Raw genomic sequence first — 21753 nt, forward strand, 5'->3', positions numbered from 1 at the left:
CTGTTTTTTCTACACTGGCATGATACACAGATGTGCTAACATAACTGCGGCTCTAACACAAACACTTTCTGTAGTAATAACATAGATATAGCCAAAACCACCAAGGTCACAGAAGCATATGCTAAGAGTTTACTTTGACTATTTCTACACTAAACATATTACATCACTGATGTGCTCCAAATACATACGACTAGGGATTTGCGGGAAAAATGTATCATCAAAGCTGCCCCATAAGCAAAACTTGTACAAAGTCAGCCCTTCTAGCAGCCCAGCTGTGTTGCTTAGGGACAGCATCTCTTCCTACCTCTGCCCACACGTCTGTGCTAACAGACGCCAATACCAACAGGCCTGTTCCCACTGTTTCGCTTTCCATTTCTTATTTCACTGCACGCCTGGTGTGTGCATGCGACTTCCTCAAGTTCTCTGGCTCGATTTTGCCAGCTGCAACCGTTGGGACATCGGCACAGCCGTGGCATGAGGTCGGGCTGCGGGCTGCTATCCCAAACCCTGACGCTGGTAACGATGGCAGGTCTGCTATCCCAAACCCAGCCACTGTTAATGACAGCAGGCCCAGAGGGAAGAGGGGGAACCAGCAGGGCCTTGCTGAACGCCAGGGCCGACATTCTCTGCCTTATTCCCTCAGCAGCGCCATCCCGCCTGCCAACAGGCGAGCTAAGGTCAGCACCGTGCTCTGAATGAAGGCTGGAAAAATATTTGGAAGAAACTGGGTCCAAAATTTATCACTCTTCACACCCAGCGACCCCTCCACCACCCTGCCCGCCCCCGTGAGAGGAGGCCGCAGCCGCCAACCCTCGGCTTGGGAAGGGCCTGACGCCGGGGCGGGACAATCAATGAGAGAACAACTTCCGGGCATTCTCATCCAATAGTCATCTTCTTCTGGGCTTCGGGGCGGAGCCGAGCAGATGACTGACGCTGAGCGCCATGTTCGGTTCTGGCAAGAGGGACGGGCCTCCACGGTGCCCTCACGCAAAATGGCTGCTGGCAGCCGTCACGTGGGAGGCAGTCCCTCGAGGCGGGGGCGTTGCTGGAGGGGGGACGACACCCAGCAGCGAGTATAAACATCGGGAGGGGGATGAAGCGCATGCGCGGCTCTGGAGGGCGGGGGGAGCGCGGAGGGACGGCGTAAAGGGTCACGAGGCCCCGCCCCGTGCCGCGAAGCCCCGCCCCCGTGGCCGTGCCGCTGCGGCCGGGGGGCGGGGCCTTCGCTTCCTCCCTGGCGGGGCTAGGGCCGGGGCCGGGGCGAGCCGTCGAGCCCCGCCCGCGGGGTGTCCCCGGCCGCCTGGCTGCCCCCCGCCGCCCTCAGCATGCAGGGCGCGCTCGCCATCCCCGAGGAGGTCTGCAGCCTCCTGGCAGGTAAGGCCGGCGGCCGGCCGCCGGCAGGGAGGCAGGGAGGGAGGGCTTCCCAGGGGGCGGGCGGGCGGTGAGCAGGGCGGAGGGGAGGCCGAGGGGGGCGGGCCGGCGGGGGGTGTGACGGGCCGGGGTAGCCGGGGCGGCCGGGGCTTGCCGGGGGGACCAGCCCCTTCAGCCGCAGCCCCGGCGGAGCGCTCCTCAGCGGGCGCTGGACGCTCGCTTCCACTTCACGGGTTGGGGGTTTCCCTCCCCCGCCAATTCCTCTTCCCCGGCTACTTCCTCCTCCTGTGCCCTTGCGGCGGCGGCGGCAGCCCTCCGGCGCGGTGCCGCGGTTCCCTTCCCCGCGGCTGCTCGGCGCACCCGAAATGAGGAAGGAGCGAGGTCTGGCTCCCGCTCCCGGCCTGGCCGTCGTGCTGCGTCTGAGCGCTCGCAGCCCCCCGTCCGCCTCTGGGAAGGGGCGAGGTGTTCGGGACCTGAGCAGAGCTACACCGGGGGTGTGAAAGTCCTCTGCTGACAGGCGTGTGTGGAAGGAACCGGCCGTCAGGCAGGCCCCGTGGCCCTGTTTCTGACCGCTGGGTTAACCACTGAGCGATCAGGTGAAAGTTTCTGCCTTGCAGGGTGTGCCAGTGGCCCGGCAGGTACTGTCAGGAGTTAAATCGTGCTGTTCTGGTGCCAGCAGGGCCCTTTCCCCGAATTAACTGAAAAAATTAAAAAACTTCCCTGCTAAACAGCTGAGGCTAATGTCATCGAAGTGAGTTAAGATGTTATGGAATTGCTGGCATGTTGTCACATCAGTCGAATGTGTCTGACTGTGTCTGTCCACGCTCTTACGGATACGTTGGAGCGTAGGAATGGGATGGTTTCTCACCATGAAAAGCTATCAGCAGTAGTGTTAGTAGAGACTTAAAAATACCGGTGATGTTTTGTATGTTCAAGGTTTATATTTCATTTCTTTAAAAACTTGTTTTTTGCTGTCCATTAAAACAGATTGTATATTTACAGTTTGGGATTTCTTTTATCTTTATGAAAAACTCATAAAAAGCTTTCTATCCTGAAAGAATTTCAGTTTCAGTGGGAGTATCTTTCTTTTGGGAACTTCTGTTTCTGCCACAGGAACTTGCGTAGCTCTGACTAAGCCATTCAAATTACCCATGCTTTTCAAAATCTTTCCTCTGAAATGAAGTACTTGATTACATGGCTGGGCACCTGCTAGAATCTAGTGTAGCTCATCACCTTTGAAGACTGTTCTTTTTTTAAACATTTTGATTGTAAGAGTTAATGCTTGAAACATACTGCTCTTACCAGTCAGTCTTCTCCTCTTTAAAGCACTTCTGCCAACTGTCTTAAGTGTTTTCCTAACTGCCGTTTGTAACTACATTATTTGCAGATCATACCATCTGCAGTAAAATCTGCATGAAAGGCCACCAGAAAAAAGGAAAGCTTCTGATGATTTCTTCTCATGGCATAGATTCTTAATCATTAAAAAAAAAAAAAAAATAGCCTTAGAGAGCCTTTCCAAACCTTGGTATTTTCTGCGGTATTACTGTATTCTGGAACTTGTGATCACATGAAGTATGTGTGTGTTTGTTTCAGAGCTGTTTTCACCGGGTGAAGCTGATCTTGAAACTCTTCAATGTTTTAAGTGCTTTTAGGATTTTTTTGAGGGGGAGGGTGTGATGCAGGTGGGACCATTCCAGATTGTGATTTGTTTTTTTGTCATGGTGCCTCATTTACACAACTTGTCCTTCTTCCCATCTTTATCCTGTCTGCCACGGAAAGAGTGATACAGAAGTTTGTATTTTGAAGTGAAACTAAGAACACCTGTTTTCCCTCAAGGGGAATGTGTATATGTTCTTTCAGAGTCACTATGGTCAACGGCCTAAGTTATATACAGGTATCTAGTGTTTGTACAGTGTGTACAGCCTCAGCTTTTCTGGAAGAAAACGAGATGGTTTCTTTAGTGTTGTCTATAGAACTGAAGTTAAGAAGAGAATGGAATGATTTACCAATGATCTTTAAATCTTTGTTTTATTATTATGGTAGCATAAATGCTACAAAATACATCTCTACAACTGTAACAGTAATATTTTCAACTTAATTTGCATTCATATGCAATTTTGTTTTGGGACTCAATGCAAAATGAGCTTAACACTTGTTAATTTGATGACAGCGCAATTACGGAGTAAGCAGAAATCCAGCAGGGTGGAGATGGGGTAGTGAGGAACAACTAATCGTTTGTAACTTTTAATTCTTACTTGCAGAATTGTCAAAGGGAAACAAATTTAAGGATAACTATGGTTATACAATGTAAAAATTCAATAACCTGCTTCCTTTTCTAAAAAATACAGCATTACTTTTTACAGTTTGTGTATGTTAACCTCTCCTTCCCTTTTTTTTTAAGGTTACCAGTCAAGTGCATGAAAGTTAGAAACTAGAGTAATTAGAGACTAGAGTAATTCAGACGGTATGAGCAGTTCTTTCACTGATACGTTTAGGTTCTAGTAATCTTTAATTATGTAGTCTCCTTCTTTTTGCTCAAACTATTCATGTAGTGAAGATGTATGGTAATGGAGGAAGGAAGGGAGCTCTAATATCTTTACTTTTCATTAAGCAACTCTTACATAATACAAAGACTGCAGTGAGTAGATAGTTATTAATTTCTGCATGCTCTTCTTTGAGGGTGCTTCTTAATGTATGATTTTAATGGCTCACAAGTATTGATTCAGCACCTCTTTGAGATGAGGGAATATTGTTTTCCCGTCGGTAAAATTAGTGTAATAAACAAGATGTGATCTGGGGTCACAAAAAATAATCAATGGTGGAACAGAATTAGAATTCAAATTCACCTGCCTCCATGCTGTGCTTGTTTCTCCAGAAAATAATGTGAGTTGGATGTCTGTAGTCAGTGGCCATTATGAGTCCCGTGCACTTCTTCATATCAGGTTCTGTTGAGAACGTGCAGTTAATGTCTAGTGACAAGCACCTTTTTTTAGCCCAATATTCACATAGCAGTGAGGCAGTGACAGATACAAAATCTCATAAATATTGTGCTCTTCCTCCTCTCCTTGGTCTTTTTGCCTACTATTTCCAACTTCTGCAACAAGTGGAGGAGTGATCATATGGATTTCCTTATCCCTGCTTAGCCTTGATTGATTGTTGGAGTACCGTCCGCCCACTATGCTGAACAAGTAGGGGTCCTACTGGAAAACATACTAAGTGCTCCTGTAGTTAAACATGGTGATAATGGGAATAAACACACCAGGGGATGAATTAAAGTTGCACAGGAAACTTTCTGACTTGTGAGTGCTTTACTTTGAAGCTAAACAATATTATATCTTTAATGCAAAAACAAATTCTGTCACACATGCTGGCAGGGTCATTATAGTTGCATGTCAGTGGCACTGAAATGTTCCAGGCAGAAGCACAGCTTGAGCTCAGGGCTGACTGCATTAGTTGGAAACAGGAGAAAGCTGTTTCTGTAAAGTTGAAGGGGAAGGGTCGGTGTGGCAATAGGTTTATTGCAGGGGATTGCTGGGATTTCACAATCCCATCCTCTCTTCTCTGATTTGTTCAAGTGGTGGGAGAGAAAGACTGGAGACAGAAACAGGGTTCTCTGGTCATGAGTTGAACTTGTGGTGGGAGGAGAAAGTAATTTTGTTGCTCTCTTATCTCCCTCTTTACACCTGGGAGCTGTGTGGTAGTGTATGTAACTTCTTCATTCCCTACCTGTGTCTCTGCACCTTCTAGATGATGCTTGAGATTTTGGAATTTAGTGAAGGAAGCCCAGCCCCATTGTGTCTTTTCTTCTTTTGAGAAGGTATTCTCTGTCATGTTTGTATGTTCAGGATCTTTTTGAGGGTATTTGGCAAAATGGGATGTTACTTTTTTTTTCCCTTGCTGTCAAATTATTATTGGTTACGTGGATTGTTGGAGGCCTCCTAATTTTTATTTTTCCTTACTCTTTGATGCGCACTCTAAGTTTTGGCTTGTCCATAGCTGAGAAGGATTTCGGAGGCTGCTTCTTCCCCAAAGGCCTATTATTTCTCCTGTAATGTAAATCAGACTGGTTGCTTCAGTCATCTTGATTGGAAAAAAAAAAAAAAGAGTTTTTTCAGTAATGGATATTTAGTTTGAGTTAAGAATTCTTTATTTTTAAAAAGTTTTTGCTGATGTCATGATCATTAGATATATGTATCGTTTATATCTTTTCCCTCTTATCTTCATGACACCTGTGACTATAGTAAGGGTCCTATTGCTTTTTTTTAATTCAGTTTTCCTTTCACACTTTGCAGTATTGCCAGTTTGAATCTTCTGTATTCACATTTTAAAAGTTACAAAGATTTTTGCTATGAAAATGGAATAAAACTCTTTAGTTCATATGGAACCTCATATCCAGTTCCAATATCCATTTTCCTTTTTCCACTAAACAAAAACCCAAAACTAAACAGAAACAGAACAGAAATGTTCTTGCCCTAGAGACCGTTGCCACCGAGATATTATTCAGTTTGTTTAAATGCTTAGTCATATTGTCCAAATTGCCTTTTTTTAATGTGATTCCTCTACTTTTTTCTTCAAATTAATATTGTGTACCCACTTGTTTAGTTGCATCCTGGAAATAACATGTAGAAGAGGGCAAGGCAAGAAAACTACAAGACGGTGGATCCAGTGCATGAGTTTAATTTTGCTTACCTTTTATTTTTGGGCACTACAGTAGTTATATTTACCCCTGATGCCCAGAAAATGAACTGTCCTTTTTTGACCTCCTTGTCAGCTGTTGCTGGACTTGCTCCTTACGTTCCTGTCATAGGAAGAGCCACCTAGGTACAGTGTAGCTCTTCTTCATTGGCTGGTTCAATTTTAAAAGGATATTGTTGTTTAAAACTTTACTCTGTTTTAAAATATCATTTTCACGTTTCCAACGCTTTAATGAATGCTGGTTCTTGCTGAAGAATCCATCTTTACAAGATAAACCAGGGCGATTATTGTAGACATCTTCTAAGTAGACATGTATTTACAGCTTTGGTAATATATATGTATTTCAATAGTAATGGAATAAGAATAGAAACAGTGAGGTGAAAAAATGCACAGAGGCATTCCTGGTAAGAAATAACCTCCAGTGATTTGAAACATAGTTCAATTGTCTCTGCCATAAATTTGAGAATAAGTGTCATATACGGGTGATAAAAATGGCATAGGCTATTTTTTATATACTCATTATTCACTTAGTTTGTCTTTTTCAATTAACGTGGAGTCTATCTTTCTCATCTGACTGGGTTTACATTTCTTTCATAATCATATGTCAACAAACCACAATAGATGCAGCATAATGTGGCATACAGTGTAAATCTTTAGGTTAATCCTTAACATTTTTTATTATAGCTCATTTGGAATCACTTTGTAACTTGATCATGATTTGTACTGGTGTGGCTTTTTTTCATGATATGCTTAATATGTTACAGCTTCATCTTTTCTCACCTCTTTAATGTAGAGAGAGGGTGCCTAACTACTCAGCCAATGAGATTAGATATATATAGTCCTTGATTATAATTTTTCTTCTTTAACTTCTTAAAAGAGATAGCTTATCTATTTACTTCATTTGAGGAGTCTTAGCAGTTTGGGTGTACTTCTGCTTTCTAAATCACTAATGAAACAACATGTTGAGTGTCAACATTTTTCGGGATACTCACTTTGTATGTGGCAACATGGCAAGATAGCCTTGCTTTTGGGAATTTAAGGTACAGCAGTTTCTAAAGGCAGTCCTTTCCAGGACTTTGCACTAAAGGGAATGCTCACCTGCTTGTTAGGCTGGATCAATGTGATATTTTTAGACATCTTGGAGTGTCAGTCACTTTTATTTTACATCATGCGTTCTGTTTCTGTATAAGTTTATATATATATTTTTAAAAGACAATTTAGCAAACTCTGGAGGGAGACTTTTAAATATAGTTGGGAAGGAAGGAGGAGAGCAAAAGCAAAATCCTCAAATATTTCTTGATACAAGAGGAAAAGCAGTCACAGATATTGCTTGATAATTTGTCTTCAGACCTGTTCCCTATTAATGAATTGCACGAAAACTTTGAAATCAAATTAATTCATTGCTTTCTAATGCCAGCCCATGTAAAGCTGAAAGATACATGGCAGTCTGTTTAACGTTGGTCACCTTTGGACAGTGTGTGTGAACAAATATGCCTAGCTTGCAGCTACCTTCCAAAATTCTCTGGCCTACCTTCCCAAATTCTCTGGCTTACAGCTGGCTTCTGGCTCTCTCAGTCCTTGAGGCGGAGGAGAGAGATGGAAGAAAGCTGGTGGCTGGAGGAATTGTTCTGCTGACCTGCCATTACCTTCTTGTGTGACTGGCAGCACATCCGCCAGGTGACCACATGCAAGTGTCCCTTGTCATACGACAGATGTGTGTCCAGCCCCGAACCAGGAGCCTGCATTCTCCTTGGGTCACGGACAGGGAGCTGCATGCATGCCCTGCCATGTGAGTGGAAACACACCTATCTCATCACCAGTTTATAATTGTTCTCTGTCATTTGAATGGCACGAACTCATCGGGATGAAGAAGTGACTAACTTTTTGATAATGTGATGGACAACGTTTTGGTTATCTACAGAAGGAGGGGAGAAAGGAATATCCAGGGCACAGTCTTTGAGTGCCTCTAAGAGAGTCTGTTTGGCCCACCCTGACACAAAAATGAGGTAGTTCTGTCCAAAGTATGTTTGTTTATTGAGTGCGACTTATGATCACGATATTAAACCCTGTAAACAACAAAAGTGCTATGATTTGTTATGATTAGCACTCTTTAACGCAGCACTTGCTTTGGGCTAAAAATTTACAACGTTCTTGAAAAAGCCCATCTGTGTAGTTTCAGCCTTCATTAAAGAAAATAGCCCCAAAGACTTAATTAAAAACTTGCGGTGTTATCTGTTTATAATCATGGAAGTGAGGAGAACCACAAAATGTTGTAACAATGAAAAGCAAAATAAATCATAACTTTTTTCCTTGTAAAAGGAATGTAGATGAAAATGAAATTAGAATGACCTTTCAGCTTTTGACTGTTGTATGAAATGGCAATTAAGCTTTGAACTGTATGAGCTGGTTGAAGTGGACAGAGCTAGACTGTAGCGTGACTTCCCTTTTCTGTCAGTTTGTAACCTGTATTGACAGAGCAATTTGTGAGTGGATCGTATCAATCGGATCTTTCAGTTTGGCAGCTATTGTTCATTTCTGGAGGCAAATGATTTCTCTGGGGTATGGTTCAGACAAAGTTAAAATCATGAGCTTTAAGAAACAGCAAAAAATATGGGTATTCAAGCTATCAGGCAGTCTAACGCACAAGCTTAAAAAAAGTTAAGAGGAGTTGAATAGGTTTCCAGAGTTTATTTCTCTTTGAAATTTTAGTGTTTTCAATGGAAACAGCTGAGTCTGTGCAATGTGTGATACTAAATAGCTGCTTAGTTTGTTAGAAACAATTTATGGAAATAGATAACTTGTTTTGTTTGTTGTGTGGTAACTGATTAGTAAAAGTGCTTTTATATCAGAAATCTGTTCAAAGAGGTTCTTTTTGGAATTTATCTTTTATTCCTTTTTAAATTCCTCAGTGGACCAACTGCTACTGAAGTATGAAAGAAACACGTCTACACTCAAGTGCTTGTGACTAGTAGTTTACACTTTCCTTTTCTGTATAGCATTAAACTAGCAGAGGAGAGAGGAGGTTTTGGATCATCCTGGAGAAGGAAGAGCAAGTAAGTGACTAGAATAGTGGTGAGAAATGGGTAAGTTTTGCTGCCTCTGTCTGAAGTTCACTGTATGAGACTTGCATCTGTCATACTGAAGTCCTGAGTTCTGTTCTTGTTCCAAGGTGGAACGTTCCACTTTATGGAATGTTATAGAAATTGTGTGAACGTTCCCTTGTGTTAAGCCAGTGATGAAGCTTTCTCTAACAGGGACCTCTCCTTCCATACTCTTCCACAGTGTGGAAGTACAGGTGGTGAAGAGATGATGATAACTTGGATAACTTTTTTGCTTTTTGTCCAGAGGAGCTTAGGGCAAGTTACTCGTCTCATGTGCATCTGGCACATGCTGGATGGATTTACAGCGCTAGATCAGAAGATGGCTTGAGCAAGATGTATAACACTCTGTGTAATTGTGAGTAGATAAGAAAATCTATGATACAGTAATGTGTAATTTTCAAGTACACTGCTTCTGTAGCATCCTGTTGAAGATCATGTGTATATCAGGTCTGTCTTCTTATTTTGGGGTTGTGATGAATCAAGCTATATGCTTTCTCCGGACATATGGAAGTAATAGTATTCCATGATGAGTGCAGTACATTCTGTTTGTGGATACCTAAGCTCAGAGAACTTGTTTTACAATCTCACGGGAGAGGGAAGCCATCCTAGGGATGTCTTCTCTGTAACTGCTGCTGTTTAGAAACAACAAACTTGTCAGGATCTTGTGCATTCTTGCTCTCTTTCTGTCTCTCTCCTTTGCCTCTCTCCTCCAACTCATTATCTACTTATACTGAGAATAAATGGAGCATCTACTTCTGCCCTGTCCCGCCATGGTTGAAAATTCTGCATTATTTCTGCTTTTGAAGTCCAGGCTTTTCCAGAAAAGAACAGATTCTGCCAGCAATGTAGTTAGTCCTCAAATTTTTGTTTCTACAGTGTAGTTTAAGCCAGAAGTGGAAATTCTTGCTTATGATAATCAACTTGGTTTCTCTTCCCCCCATACTCCTTGATTGTGTTATCTCAGCATATGTATTTGAAAAAAGCTTTGACAGTCAGTCAAAACCTGAGACAGCAGAGTTCTCAGCTGGTTTTTGAGCTTTTCCAAGAAGTAAAGAAGCCCACTGAGTTTAAATGAAGACTTCGGAAGCAAAGTTCTGTGATTAATCAGTGTCCAAAGATTACTGTGCAAACATTGCTCCTTATTTATAAATGTGACTAATTCCTCTAAGCGTTCGCATATTGCGACCTAGGTAGAACTTTGAAGCTGCTATCTAATTTTTGAAATAAATATGTAAAAGTATGAAGGAACAAATACTTAATCAGCCTGTCCCTCCCAGAGTGAAAGGTTGGTCTGTACTGGAAAATCCTATTGGGTTTCATTGAGAGAAGAACTGTTGACGGTTTTGTTTTTTGCCCTCAGTAGAAAAAGTATCATTTTTTTTGACCCAAGTTTTGTGGTTGGTCAATGTCTTTGGATTGCATGGGTCCTCGTTTGCCTGGTTGATTGGCAATTCCAATAATTGGAATTTATGAAGAGGTATAAATTTTCTATGGGTTAGGACAAAATGTTTCTAGGGATGCTTAGTGTATGGCATAGAGGCTGTTGGGGGTGTGTCTGGAGGATTCATTAATATGCGTGTTAAGTGCCTTTCCTTCTGTCCTTTTAAAGAAGGAATGCCATAGAACTGAGTGTGAGTCCCTCCCCTTCAGGACTGCTTTGGAAAATGTAATGGGGAAGCTTCTCGGTCCTATGGGGAGGGAGAACAATATCATTCTTCAAAACTCTAAAATACTTCAAAAAAAAAAAGTATTTTTACCACACTTTGTGAAGGCAGCAGTCTAAACATCTAAATAATAATCTGGTAAATTATTTATAAAGAACAATATCTTTGTAATAGCTATGCTAGTGTTCTCAAAGAGTAACTTTTGACTTAATTTATGTTCTTGCAGCCTGTAATATAAAGTGGGATATGTTTCTGTTGAACGTCTGTTTTATAAAGAAAAAAGCAGGCAATTACGGTTTTCAGTTAGGAAATCTGCAGTAAATTTTCATTTAATGTTGTTTTAAAATGTAAACTTTTGCACACAAACATTGGAGTACTTAATTGGCTGTTTTGTATTTCTTTATGAAAATGGAATGTCTCATCTGATTTGAGAAGTTACAGGATTAAAATAGTACTATCTGTATCTATTTGCATCTACACAGATTGAGCCAAAGTGTGTGTGTGTATGGGGCAGCGGGCAGGCACAATGTGGGGGTGTTTATTACTTACATATGCTTTCCCTTATTCAATGAACAGTTATTATCCATACAGCTGAGAAATTTAACTTAACAAGCAGGATTTTTTGGTCATATTTCTACTTCTCAGTTTTCAGGATAATCATATATTGATTGGTAACTGTGAGAAACTTTTACAGTTAGTTTTTGCAATTGTTTTTGTTAATCAAGAAAACATACTACTGGAGGAGTTACACTCCACCAAATTCTCAGTCACTGCATTGTTTTTATCCTATGGAATGGATATTTACTATATTACAAAGAACCATGGTAACTTTTATGGAATGCTTTGATTCTACATGACTATATAAACGTATCATCTGTATAAGAATTAAAAATTACAGTGCAAGTTAGAGCCTTAGTTTGTGATTCTACAAGTGCAGGTAAGCTTAACTTCAAGTACACGCTTGAGCTTGACTCCTTTGGTATGGTTATTGTGCCTACCTAATTGTTTGCAGGTTTAAGGCTTTGGATATGAACTTTTAGTCAAGTAGGGAGTTCAGAAGCAATGTAAGAACATTTGAAAAGACTGTAACTAGTAAGTGACCTGTATTAGTAGCTGGGTAGGTGTTACTGCTGAAATAATGAATTACTCAACCATTTTTGTAACTTGAACTTCTGAAATAACATGGCAGTAATACATGCATAAAAGCTATTTCCATGTTTTAGCTTTATCCCTTACTTTAGGTGATGGAAAGTAATTGTTATAGTACTGCAATTTATTAGGACTTATGTGGCATAATTAAGTGAGCAAGAATCAAATGTCACCATAGGATTTGCTGTGCTAAGCATAAGTAGAACAAATGTATCCCATTTAGAATCTGAAATGTCTGTTAACTACACTGTGTGTAGGCCTGAAAATAATTTTCTTAGTTTTTTTCACAGTAGTATCAGGACAAACTCATTACAGCAGTATTCATCTTTTTTTGAGGTGTATTTTTTTTCCTTCTTTATTTAGATGTTGACACATTTATTTCCCAAACGCTAAAAGGAGAAAGTCTATCCAAGAAAGCAAAAGAAAAAAGGGAAGTTCTTCTTAAGAAGATAAAAGATGTTAAGGCAAGGTAAGTGAGCTTCATGGCTTTAATATGTTACAAAGTCAGTTACTGATAACTTAAGTTTTTACAACCTTTTAATAACCATTAACAACATTAACAATTAAAAATCTGTCTAGGTCTTGATTTTGTCAAATAATCTGCATGGGTTCAAGTCTTTATATCTTTCTTGAAGCTGCTACAATTTAGTAAGAAATGGGAACATAAGCATTTGTCCCATTTGACTTGCTGTAATATTCTGAACCCTGATTGCAAGCTGGTTGGGTAGAGCTTGCCTTCACCTCTGCTTTGGTAAGATTCATTAAAATATGAGAAATATAATGCATTGAGAATATGAATGAGCTTCCTGCCACCAGTATTTTAATGAAATGTTTTACACCAGCTGGTGTAAAACAGCATAGTTGAATGCTGACTTTGCTTTACTGTATATTCTGTCATTTAGCTCTGTCTGTAACAGAAAATTGAAACATAACTGGAAACTATTTATAGATCATAAGTTTGTTTCAGCAGTGTTAAAATAGTGAAGTACTGTGACAGACCAAGCAGAGGGCTGTGGTTTTTTTTTTTTCCTTTTTTTTTTTTTTTAATATCAGGTATGACTTGAGACTCTGCTCTATTGTGTTTTAATTTCAAACACTTCAGCTAAAGAGACTTGGCTGTATTTTTATTTGTGCTACAAAATTTTCTTTGCAAAATCTCTTTTCTTGCAAGTCTAATCAACTAGGCTATAATATAGTACTTGCTGTTCTTTTCCCATTGTTGTCTCCAAAGTGTTTTTTTACTGATCCCAAGTGATATCTCCTAACCTTTCCTTTGATGACATGCTCCTGCCTCTGTGGCAACTTGTTTACAATTTCAAAGACAGCACAATCATCTGGTGAGGGCATCATTCTCTGTATCACACTAACTGCGGGAAGACATGAGATGTGTCCCAAAATCTTGTAACTGAAGATTTGTGTGCCTTTGATTCAGGCTGTAAATGCTTAGGGAACTACTTTTCCATTTATTTATTATTAATTAATTTTTTTTTTTTTTTAAGGAACCAGGATTTTCTTTCCCTTTTTTTTTCGTGCTTTCCTTTCTGGGTTATTGAGCTAACTGGGACTATACAGATGACTTGCAGATACAGTCAGATACTGACTTTTTTCTTCAGTCTTAGGACTCAACTATGTTTTTTTGGATGATGAAATATCAAAGGAGGGAACCTGCAGTTATGAGCACAGTTGACACTGAGTCCTTTGCTATTCACTTACATGACCCCATGATTTCATGTCTTATTTTAATTTCTAATTCCTTCCTCGTCTCCTGTAATATTATTCACTGTTAACAGTGTTTTGCTTTTCATGCAGGCTACAAAATATATGCACGTTGTAGTAATCTTTGATTTTCACATCCCACATACTGGGCTGTGCCTAACTATCACTGCCACTTGCTACGCAGAATTTCTTAGATCTGGCCTTTTATCTCTGTTTGCATTTCTCAGTTTCTTATCCCTAGACCCTTCCTTTCTCTCCTGCTCATTACTTGTAATCATCTCCTTGCTGACTAACCTGATAGACGCACTACTGCTTATTGTCCATAAAGATGGTCTTGGCAGCTGCATTTTATTTGCCAGTTATTTCTGGTGAAATCCTCTTCTTTTCACAGAAACTCCAGTCCATGCATGCTTCTTGAGATGCCATTTTACATAACTCTGTCCTGATTATTTATCTTTGTACATCAAACTGTATTCTATGATTATTTTTTTCTGAAATATCAAGATTGAGCTCTGAAGAAACAGTATTTTTTTCCCTCTGGGACAATAGAATATTTTTTTTTTAGGCATTGAGTAAGTTGAGATCATCTTATTTGAAAATGATTTTTTTTATTTAGGCATGCATTAACTTTTTAATTTCTGATTAATTATTAATACTTTTTCATTTGGATTTCATAAATTGCTGCAACTAAACCCACTATTTGTGGATTTTTTTCCTGCTGACCTACTGTGGTGTTTTTAAAGTATGCTTAGTGGCTTTTACTTGTGCAGAAAACTTTTTGAAATATATTAGTATTTAGAAGGTTTACTAAAATTAAAGATGCTTTTGTATGTTTATACCTTAAGATATCTAAGTAGATGTATATTCCTAGAAAAGCCTGCTCTATCTGAGTTGGGTTTTGTTCAAGTCTTCTTTGAAGTGACCGGGGATTCTCTCAACTGCAAAGGCAAAAGAAAAACTGAGTAAATATTTTAGCCAAAATAAAGACTCTAAAGTTATTAAGGAAAACTTGCAGCGCTAAGTTTCAACTACAAAACTTGTTGAAAACTAGGAATTGTTCTATGCTGTGTTCCAGTACCGCGGATTTGCAGGCGTGCACTGCTTTATGTTGTTTCTTCTTCTTTCTGCAGTTATCCTCAAGAATTCCAGGATAAAGGTAAATCTCGTGCTTCCCCCCCCCCCCCCCCCCCCCCCCCCCCCCCCCCCCCCCCCCCCCCCCCCCCTCCTTCCACCCACTGTGGTATATTTTTGCCCACTGACAGGCTCTCGGTTGCGCAACCGGGAGATGCTCGTTGTTGCAGTGCTGGGCTGTGCCCGGGTTGCCGCTCGAGGCCGAGGGGGCTGGCTCCCCCTGCTGAGGAAAGCAGGGAAAAGCTTCCCGGTTGCAAAGTTCTCGCTAAACCGTCGCTCAAAGCTGGGTCCCATTTCCTTCATTAAACACATCTGAGAACGCTTACTGATGAAAAGATTAGTTTAGAAATACAGTTCAGAATTTAATATAAATGGAGCTTGTTATGTCTGGCTTAATTAGCAATAGCGTAGCATTGCGAAAGACCATATGATGCAGTTTTTTTTCCAGAGGAAGCGTATGCAAAGCAGCCTGCTTAGGAGATAAAATTTTAATAGGGGTAACTTATTTCAGCCTTTTTTCGTAACATTGCAAAAGTCTTCAATTCCATAGTGATGTTTCTTTAACCTTTTAATAGGATCATCCAGTGGCAATATGATATTGGCTTTCGATCCACACTGAATGAATGTTTTCATAGTGCAGCAGGAGCTCAGACCTTTAGTTGGAGAGGAGATGATTTAGTGTGCGAGTAATGAAAACTGAAGTGTGGGTTATCTATTGTCTTCTTGTGGAGTTAAAACAAAGCTGCAGAGTTCAGTTTAGAGAAGACTGAGGAGTTTGTTGCTACAGTGTTCTGTTCTGTAACTAAACCTGGAAGGGCTCTTATTTCCGTGATGCTAATTCTTGAGGTCATGACCTACAGCCTGTGGATGCTGGTATGAGGGTCACAGTGCGAGGTCAAAAAAGCCTATGCAAAGCTTCAATTTTTGCAGTGGTTGAAGAACTGTCTGTTTCTGGACAAGGAGGTTCAAATGTGTAGGCTACAGTGTGCCTCCTGATAAAGTGAAAATATGTAAGTTGTATTAGGCGAGTAATGTTATAACAAGGCACAACAAGTTCATACATTTCTTATCCCTGTTTAAATCAAGTTATATAGGCATAACAGTTCAACTGAAAGAGAAAACACAACTTGAAACTTCCTAAAGATTGCCGAGATTTTGTAAACTTGAACTATGTGATTATTTAAAAATTGTATTAAAATATTTTGCTATTTTTTTATGTTGCACCTCGGCACCCTTACTGAAGTTAAAATGTAGTTTCCCTCCTCTCCTCACTGTCCAACAGAAGTAAGGGTAGAAAAGTCAAATGTTACTTTATCAAGAAAATGACTAACACGACATTAGGTGGGATGGTTGTTTCATTGCAAATGCATCTAACTTTCTGGAGAGCATGTTTTTGAAGATTGAATGACTTTCTGAAGCTGTGACACTCTAATAAACATGAGTTGTCTACAAAGAGCAGAGTTTGCATTTACTGGTTTGCTTTTTTTTGAAGGTCAAGAAAATTCTAGTCTATTTACTTTCTTCATTGGCAATTTGATTCCGAATTTCTTTTCTGATTCAACAAATTAGTAATAAAGGTGAGATTTCATTATCTCCAGCAAAATGGATGATGTAATTGATATAGTCTGTAATTGTTACTGTATAGCTTGCTCTGATTTCTGTGAAAATTGTATTCAGTCATATTCTTTTTATTAGAGTGCATTTGATTCTTAAGAAGGATATATTGCTTTTTTTTTAGTTCTCATGATGTGTCTCTTTGGTTCAGATTGTAGAACTATGTACGGATGGTGAAGCTTGTGACTGCTGACACTTTAGTTTTCTTTCAGTATTTGTCAATAAAATGAGAGGGCTCTAAAGTTATACCATTGTTTTCTGCAAGCGAGGATAAATTTCTCCAAATTCATGTGCATTTACATGCATGAATATGAAAAATTCACAAGAAACGGGAGCCTGCAGTTATTTGCAAAATATTTGAGGGAATGTGGTTCAGTGGTATGGGTTTTTGGTATAATTTCCAGAGTTCAAGAAGCGTGTGCTAAACTTTATTTGGTTATGTCATTCTTACTTTAGGCCTGTACAAATTAGGAGTGACTTGTGTAGGTGTAGAACAAAGGACCCACATGGAGGTAAGCAGTCAGATTCTTGACCAGCTACTAGTGCAACAAAGCAGCAGCAGCAGCTGAGTGAGGTCAACTTTTGTGCCCATTCATACCTCTCTGCACACCTAGACATTTGAAAAATGGAAAATTTGAGAAAAGATTAAAAACTGAGGTGGCAGTGATGGTCAGACGTTTTCCTGTTCCTCCTCCCTCCGGAGAAAGAAGAAATATCCCGAAACATAAGGTGAAAAAGGAGAGTATCTTTTAGGAAAAAAGGAGAGGTGGAAGCAGAAATGTGGAAACTGCACTGAAACAAACTAGGAAGAATAAAAACTACTGTGCACTTTTAAACTTCATATTTGGTGTTCTTTGTTTTGTAGTAGCAGTTACTCCATTTTTTTAATGCAAATAAAATAATCTTTGTTGTAGCTGAAAGGAAAGGTGAAGAATGATTCATACTGTGTGCCATATTATCATGGTATAGTAATTATCATACTACATTAATTATCATACTATATCAGCTGCTTTCAAGAATCTTGTGAGTTGTGACCTGTCATCCTTCCAGAAGAATCTTTTGGAGGCCGAAAGAAGTGGACTAACACTTTCAAAATTCATATATTTCCTGTATAACGTAATGAAACTTGACTCTGGTCTCTCAAACAGCAGCTCCTTCAGCTTGTGAGTTGTTCCACAAGTATGCTTTGTGGGCATCAGCTTGTCACTCCGCTCTCTTTCATCATTGCATGTTCTTGAAGTTCCACTGGCTTTGCATGTAGTGACTAGTCAGTTTGACCAAGGTATTGTATGTGAGCTCTTGTTGTATGGGCCTTGGCCACTAGCATACAGAATCTTACCTTCCATAAAGATAAGGCAGGGAGTGTTGTGGTTTAACCCCAGCCAGCAGCTAAGCACCACGCAGCCGCTCTCTCACTCCCCCGCTCCGGCTCCCAGTGGGATGGGGAGGAGAATGGGGAAAGAAGGTAAAACTCATGGGTTGAGATAAGAACGGTTTAATAACTAAAGTAAAATATAATACTAACAATAATAATAATGAAATATAATAATAATAGTAATGAAAAGGAATATAACAAAAAAAAGAAGGGGGGGGGGAGAGAAAAAAAACCAGTGATGCACAATGCAGTTGCTCACCACCCGCTGACCGATGCCTGAGCAGCAATCTGCCCCTCCCGGCCAGCTCCCCCCTGTTTATATACTAAGCATGACGTTCTATGGTACGGAATACCCCTTTGGCTAGTTCAGGTCAGCTGTCCTGGCTGTGCTCCCTCCCAGCTTCTTGTACACCTGCTTGCTGGCAGAGCATGGGAAACTGAAAAAAATCCTTAAGATAAGCGCTACTTAGCAACAACTAAAACATCAGAGTGTTATCAACATCATTCTCACACTAAATCCAAAACACAGCACTGTAACAGCTACTAGGGAGAAAATTAACTCTTTCCCAGCCGAAACCAGAACAGGGAGATTTAAAAGAAGAATAAAAAAAATTGAAGAGCGTGTGCACAAGTAGAACTAGGCTCCTTAAAACCAAAATCATCCATGAGCATCTCTAACTTTCAGAAAGTGCATACATACTTCTTTGCAACCAGATTGATGAACTTGAGGACTTTCTTGCATCCTCTTAAAAAGAAGCCTTCTTATGTTGTCTGTCAGGTCAGTAAATATGCTGACAAAAGCATCTTTTGTGTCTACACACTGAAAAAATGAAGCTTTTTAGGGGAAGTGGGTACATATGAAAATTAAAGACACAAAATTCATTGACAGGAAAATATGTAATTCTCATGTGTGTGTTATCTGATTTTACACTGACTTTTACAGTTAAGTGTAATGTTGATTTACAGACAAAGAAAGTGCATGTTGCTCTTATGACCAAAAATGTACAATTATATTAATATCCAAACCACTAGTCTTTCCACAAATTTTATTTTTATTTATTGAGTAAAGTTATTAAATACTTATTATATTTATTTTAAAGAACTCAGTAGAAATGTCTTTTTCTCCTAGACACTGCTGCTTTTTTTTTTTTTCCTTTATTTGAAATATTTGACTCTTCATCTAAGCAGTTTAAGCAAAACCAAAAAGCCATAGTGACCCTCAAAGTGATCTGTTCTAGATCTTAGAATTGGGAAGGAACTTGAAAACTAAGATAATTTTCATACAAATTGGATGCATTTTTTTATAAGACTAGTATTCCACTAAGGATATTAAAAGCCTGGACTTTGTCAAAGATTCTGAGTTAATACAGTTTTTGGCATTTCTCTGTTTTGAGATTAATTGAATCAATACCATGGCTGCCAAAATGTTTAGTTAAAAGAACCTTGTTTTCAATTTATGCTAAAAATAGTGCTAAAGTTGGCAGAAGCACTATAAGCCCTAGAAACTGTATTTGTGTTTGAAGCTCACTTGCCATCTGTTCTTTGCATTTATTTTAGTAAAATATATATTTTTAATCACTTTTCACAGAAGATTTTGGCTCAGTGCTGAAAGCAAGACACCAAAAGTACTAGCCAAATCGAGTCATAATATGGGAATTTGCAGAACAAGTTCCCCATAAAGCACTCAGTGCACCTTATATCTGATCTGCAGCACACGACTTTGGCACTATTTGTGCAGAAAAGTATGATATGACATTTGCTAAGTACCACTTTTCAGTCTGATAAAAACTAATGAAGGTCCACTTTCATTTTCATTTCAGTGTAGTGTAATAGAAGATAAACCTGTGTCTCTAGAGCATCAGTGTTCTTCTCTCTGTAATTATTGGGAGCACCTGTAGGAAACCTTTAAATGACTCAGATGCCTCTTTGTCTCTTGGCAGAGCAGTGAGTGTCTGGAGCCTAAGACATCTGCTTCCTGGAAATAGTCAATCTGATAGAGTAGCACTATATGCAAAGGCTTTGTATTTTCTGGGGTTTTTTTCTGTTTTGTGTGGAGGTGATATTTCCTTTTTTGTCTCTGTACACTCTATTTTTCAGGAAATGGCAGCAGGTAGGAGTCTTTTTGGACTTGAGAAAGGGAAGCAGTAGCTTGTAGTCATCAGAGCAGCATGTGGATGTGAGTTCTATATTTTAACATGCGAGCTTTCAGTCAGGAGCATAAATACATTGGTAGTATTTAACCATAAACGGGAAAGATATGGCTTAGTTGTTACACAGTCCTTTGAGGATCATCATGACGTATTTCTGGAGAGACCATGAGATGCATTAGAAGTGTGCCAAATATCACTCTATCCTGGAAGTCTGGAGGGTTTCATTGTAGGCAAGTCACTGTGTTGTCCCTTTCAGCTACATGCAGCTGTTGTCTATGAAGTGTCTGTGCCAAATGCGATTTCAAGCAGCACAAGATACAGCCACCAGTGCAGCACAAAATGGTCTTATCCTGATGTGCATCATCAGAATGAGAGGCAACTCAGCAAGTAAAAGTTGTGTTGCTTTTTTTGCTTGAAGTGTATTTCCTTACAAACATAATGCTGTTTCGGTATTGTTTTAACAAATAGCTGCTAAAGAATTTCTACTTGACCTTTACAAAACAAGCCATTAAAAACCATTGTGTTAATATGAGACTTTAGAAGACTCTTCAGGGCTGAGTGTGTTGGAGCAGATTGCATGGCAAAGCATACATTGAGAAAGTGGCTGTCAGAAGAATCCAGTCTTGCAAGATGACTGGTGGATTGGGTCAGTAGCATCTTCTTAAAAAAATCAGTTGCGGCTGTCAAGGGGCTAAAGTATACCTGTGCCAGCTTGAAAGCAACTTGGTCTAGTTATTTTTGTGAAACACTGTGTAGTGAGAACCTTGCATTGATCTGCTTGACGGCTTCATCCAGTCCTTTGTTTGGTGGGTTCTTAGCGCAGCAGAGATTGGACAGGAGGAAATGGTTTCAACCTGCTGTGACTTGGGACATTCCGAAATGGCAAGAAGCAGGGTATTTTGACCTGCATGTCTCTTTGTTTTTGTGAGGTGTTTTATTTCTCTTATACTTGAGCAATTTTAATGCATCACTCTGTCTAGACTTTTTTAGAAATAAATTGAAAGTGTTTAGTGATCTGAGGATGCGAGCTAGCAACTCTTTCAGAGGCATTAGCTGAAACATTTTGCTCTTTTTTAGATTTAGTGGTGGAAGCAGTATCTTTACTGCTTAGGAGTTCATTACTATAATCACATTATTGCAGAAGAAAATGAATTCTTGGGGGGGAAAAAGTCTGGATTTTTTTTTTTTTTTGAAACTGGACTATTATAAAGTAATACGGCCCTGTTCATTATAGTCAGTTTGTACCAACTAAATCTGTTGGAAATCTTCAGAACAGGGGGCAGGGGCTGAAGTGCAGCCCTTGTTACAATGAGGAGAGTTTGTTTTATGCTCCATTCCTAATGCGGTACACTTACCCTTTGGTATGCATTATTTCCTAAATCAATAAAAAAGCTGTAATGGTAAGGGTAGCCTTTAATAAGGAAAGACATTGTATGGGTTTTTGTTACAGATAACATAAAATATTGATTCTGCTATCAAACCTATAAGAAGTTAGTTTAAATTGCAGAAACTGGAGAATAGGGTCAGTTCATATACATATTTTTGTTATTGTTGTAACTGTTAACTATCTACTGTTAATTAAACTTTTTTTTCAACTTCCAGATAAATCATATGGTATTCTGGGGAAACAAGAAACTATATTAATGAGCATCAACTCCTTAATTATCCTTGTGACTACATAACAGGGACACATTCATGTCATTTCTTTGTGCAATAACTTTTGCAAAGAAGTATTTTTAAACTGATCATTAATTTTATGACCACAGAAATGAGATGCAAAATTTATG

The 21753-nt window shown here is 39.6% G+C and overlaps 1 protein-coding gene across 2 annotated transcripts in view; it reads left to right on the forward strand.

Moving 5' to 3' along the window:
• Positions 1-1281: 1281 nt before the first annotated feature.
• SKAP2 (src kinase associated phosphoprotein 2) overlaps positions 1282-21753 on the forward strand; it is a 123092-nt gene continuing 102620 nt past the window's right edge. For both annotated transcript variants that reach the window (XM_050891877.1, XM_050891878.1), the window contains exons 1-3: positions 1282-1374; positions 12344-12449; positions 14827-14852. In XM_050891877.1, coding sequence (XP_050747834.1) covers positions 1326-1374; positions 12344-12449; positions 14827-14852 — 181 coding nt within the window. In that variant the 5' untranslated portion in view covers positions 1282-1325. The remainder of the gene's footprint in view (positions 1375-12343; positions 12450-14826; positions 14853-21753) is intronic.

This window comes from Gymnogyps californianus, chromosome 2 (genome assembly GCF_018139145.2).
Source record: "Gymnogyps californianus isolate 813 chromosome 2, ASM1813914v2, whole genome shotgun sequence".
Taxonomy (NCBI): Eukaryota; Metazoa; Chordata; class Aves; order Accipitriformes; family Cathartidae; genus Gymnogyps; species Gymnogyps californianus.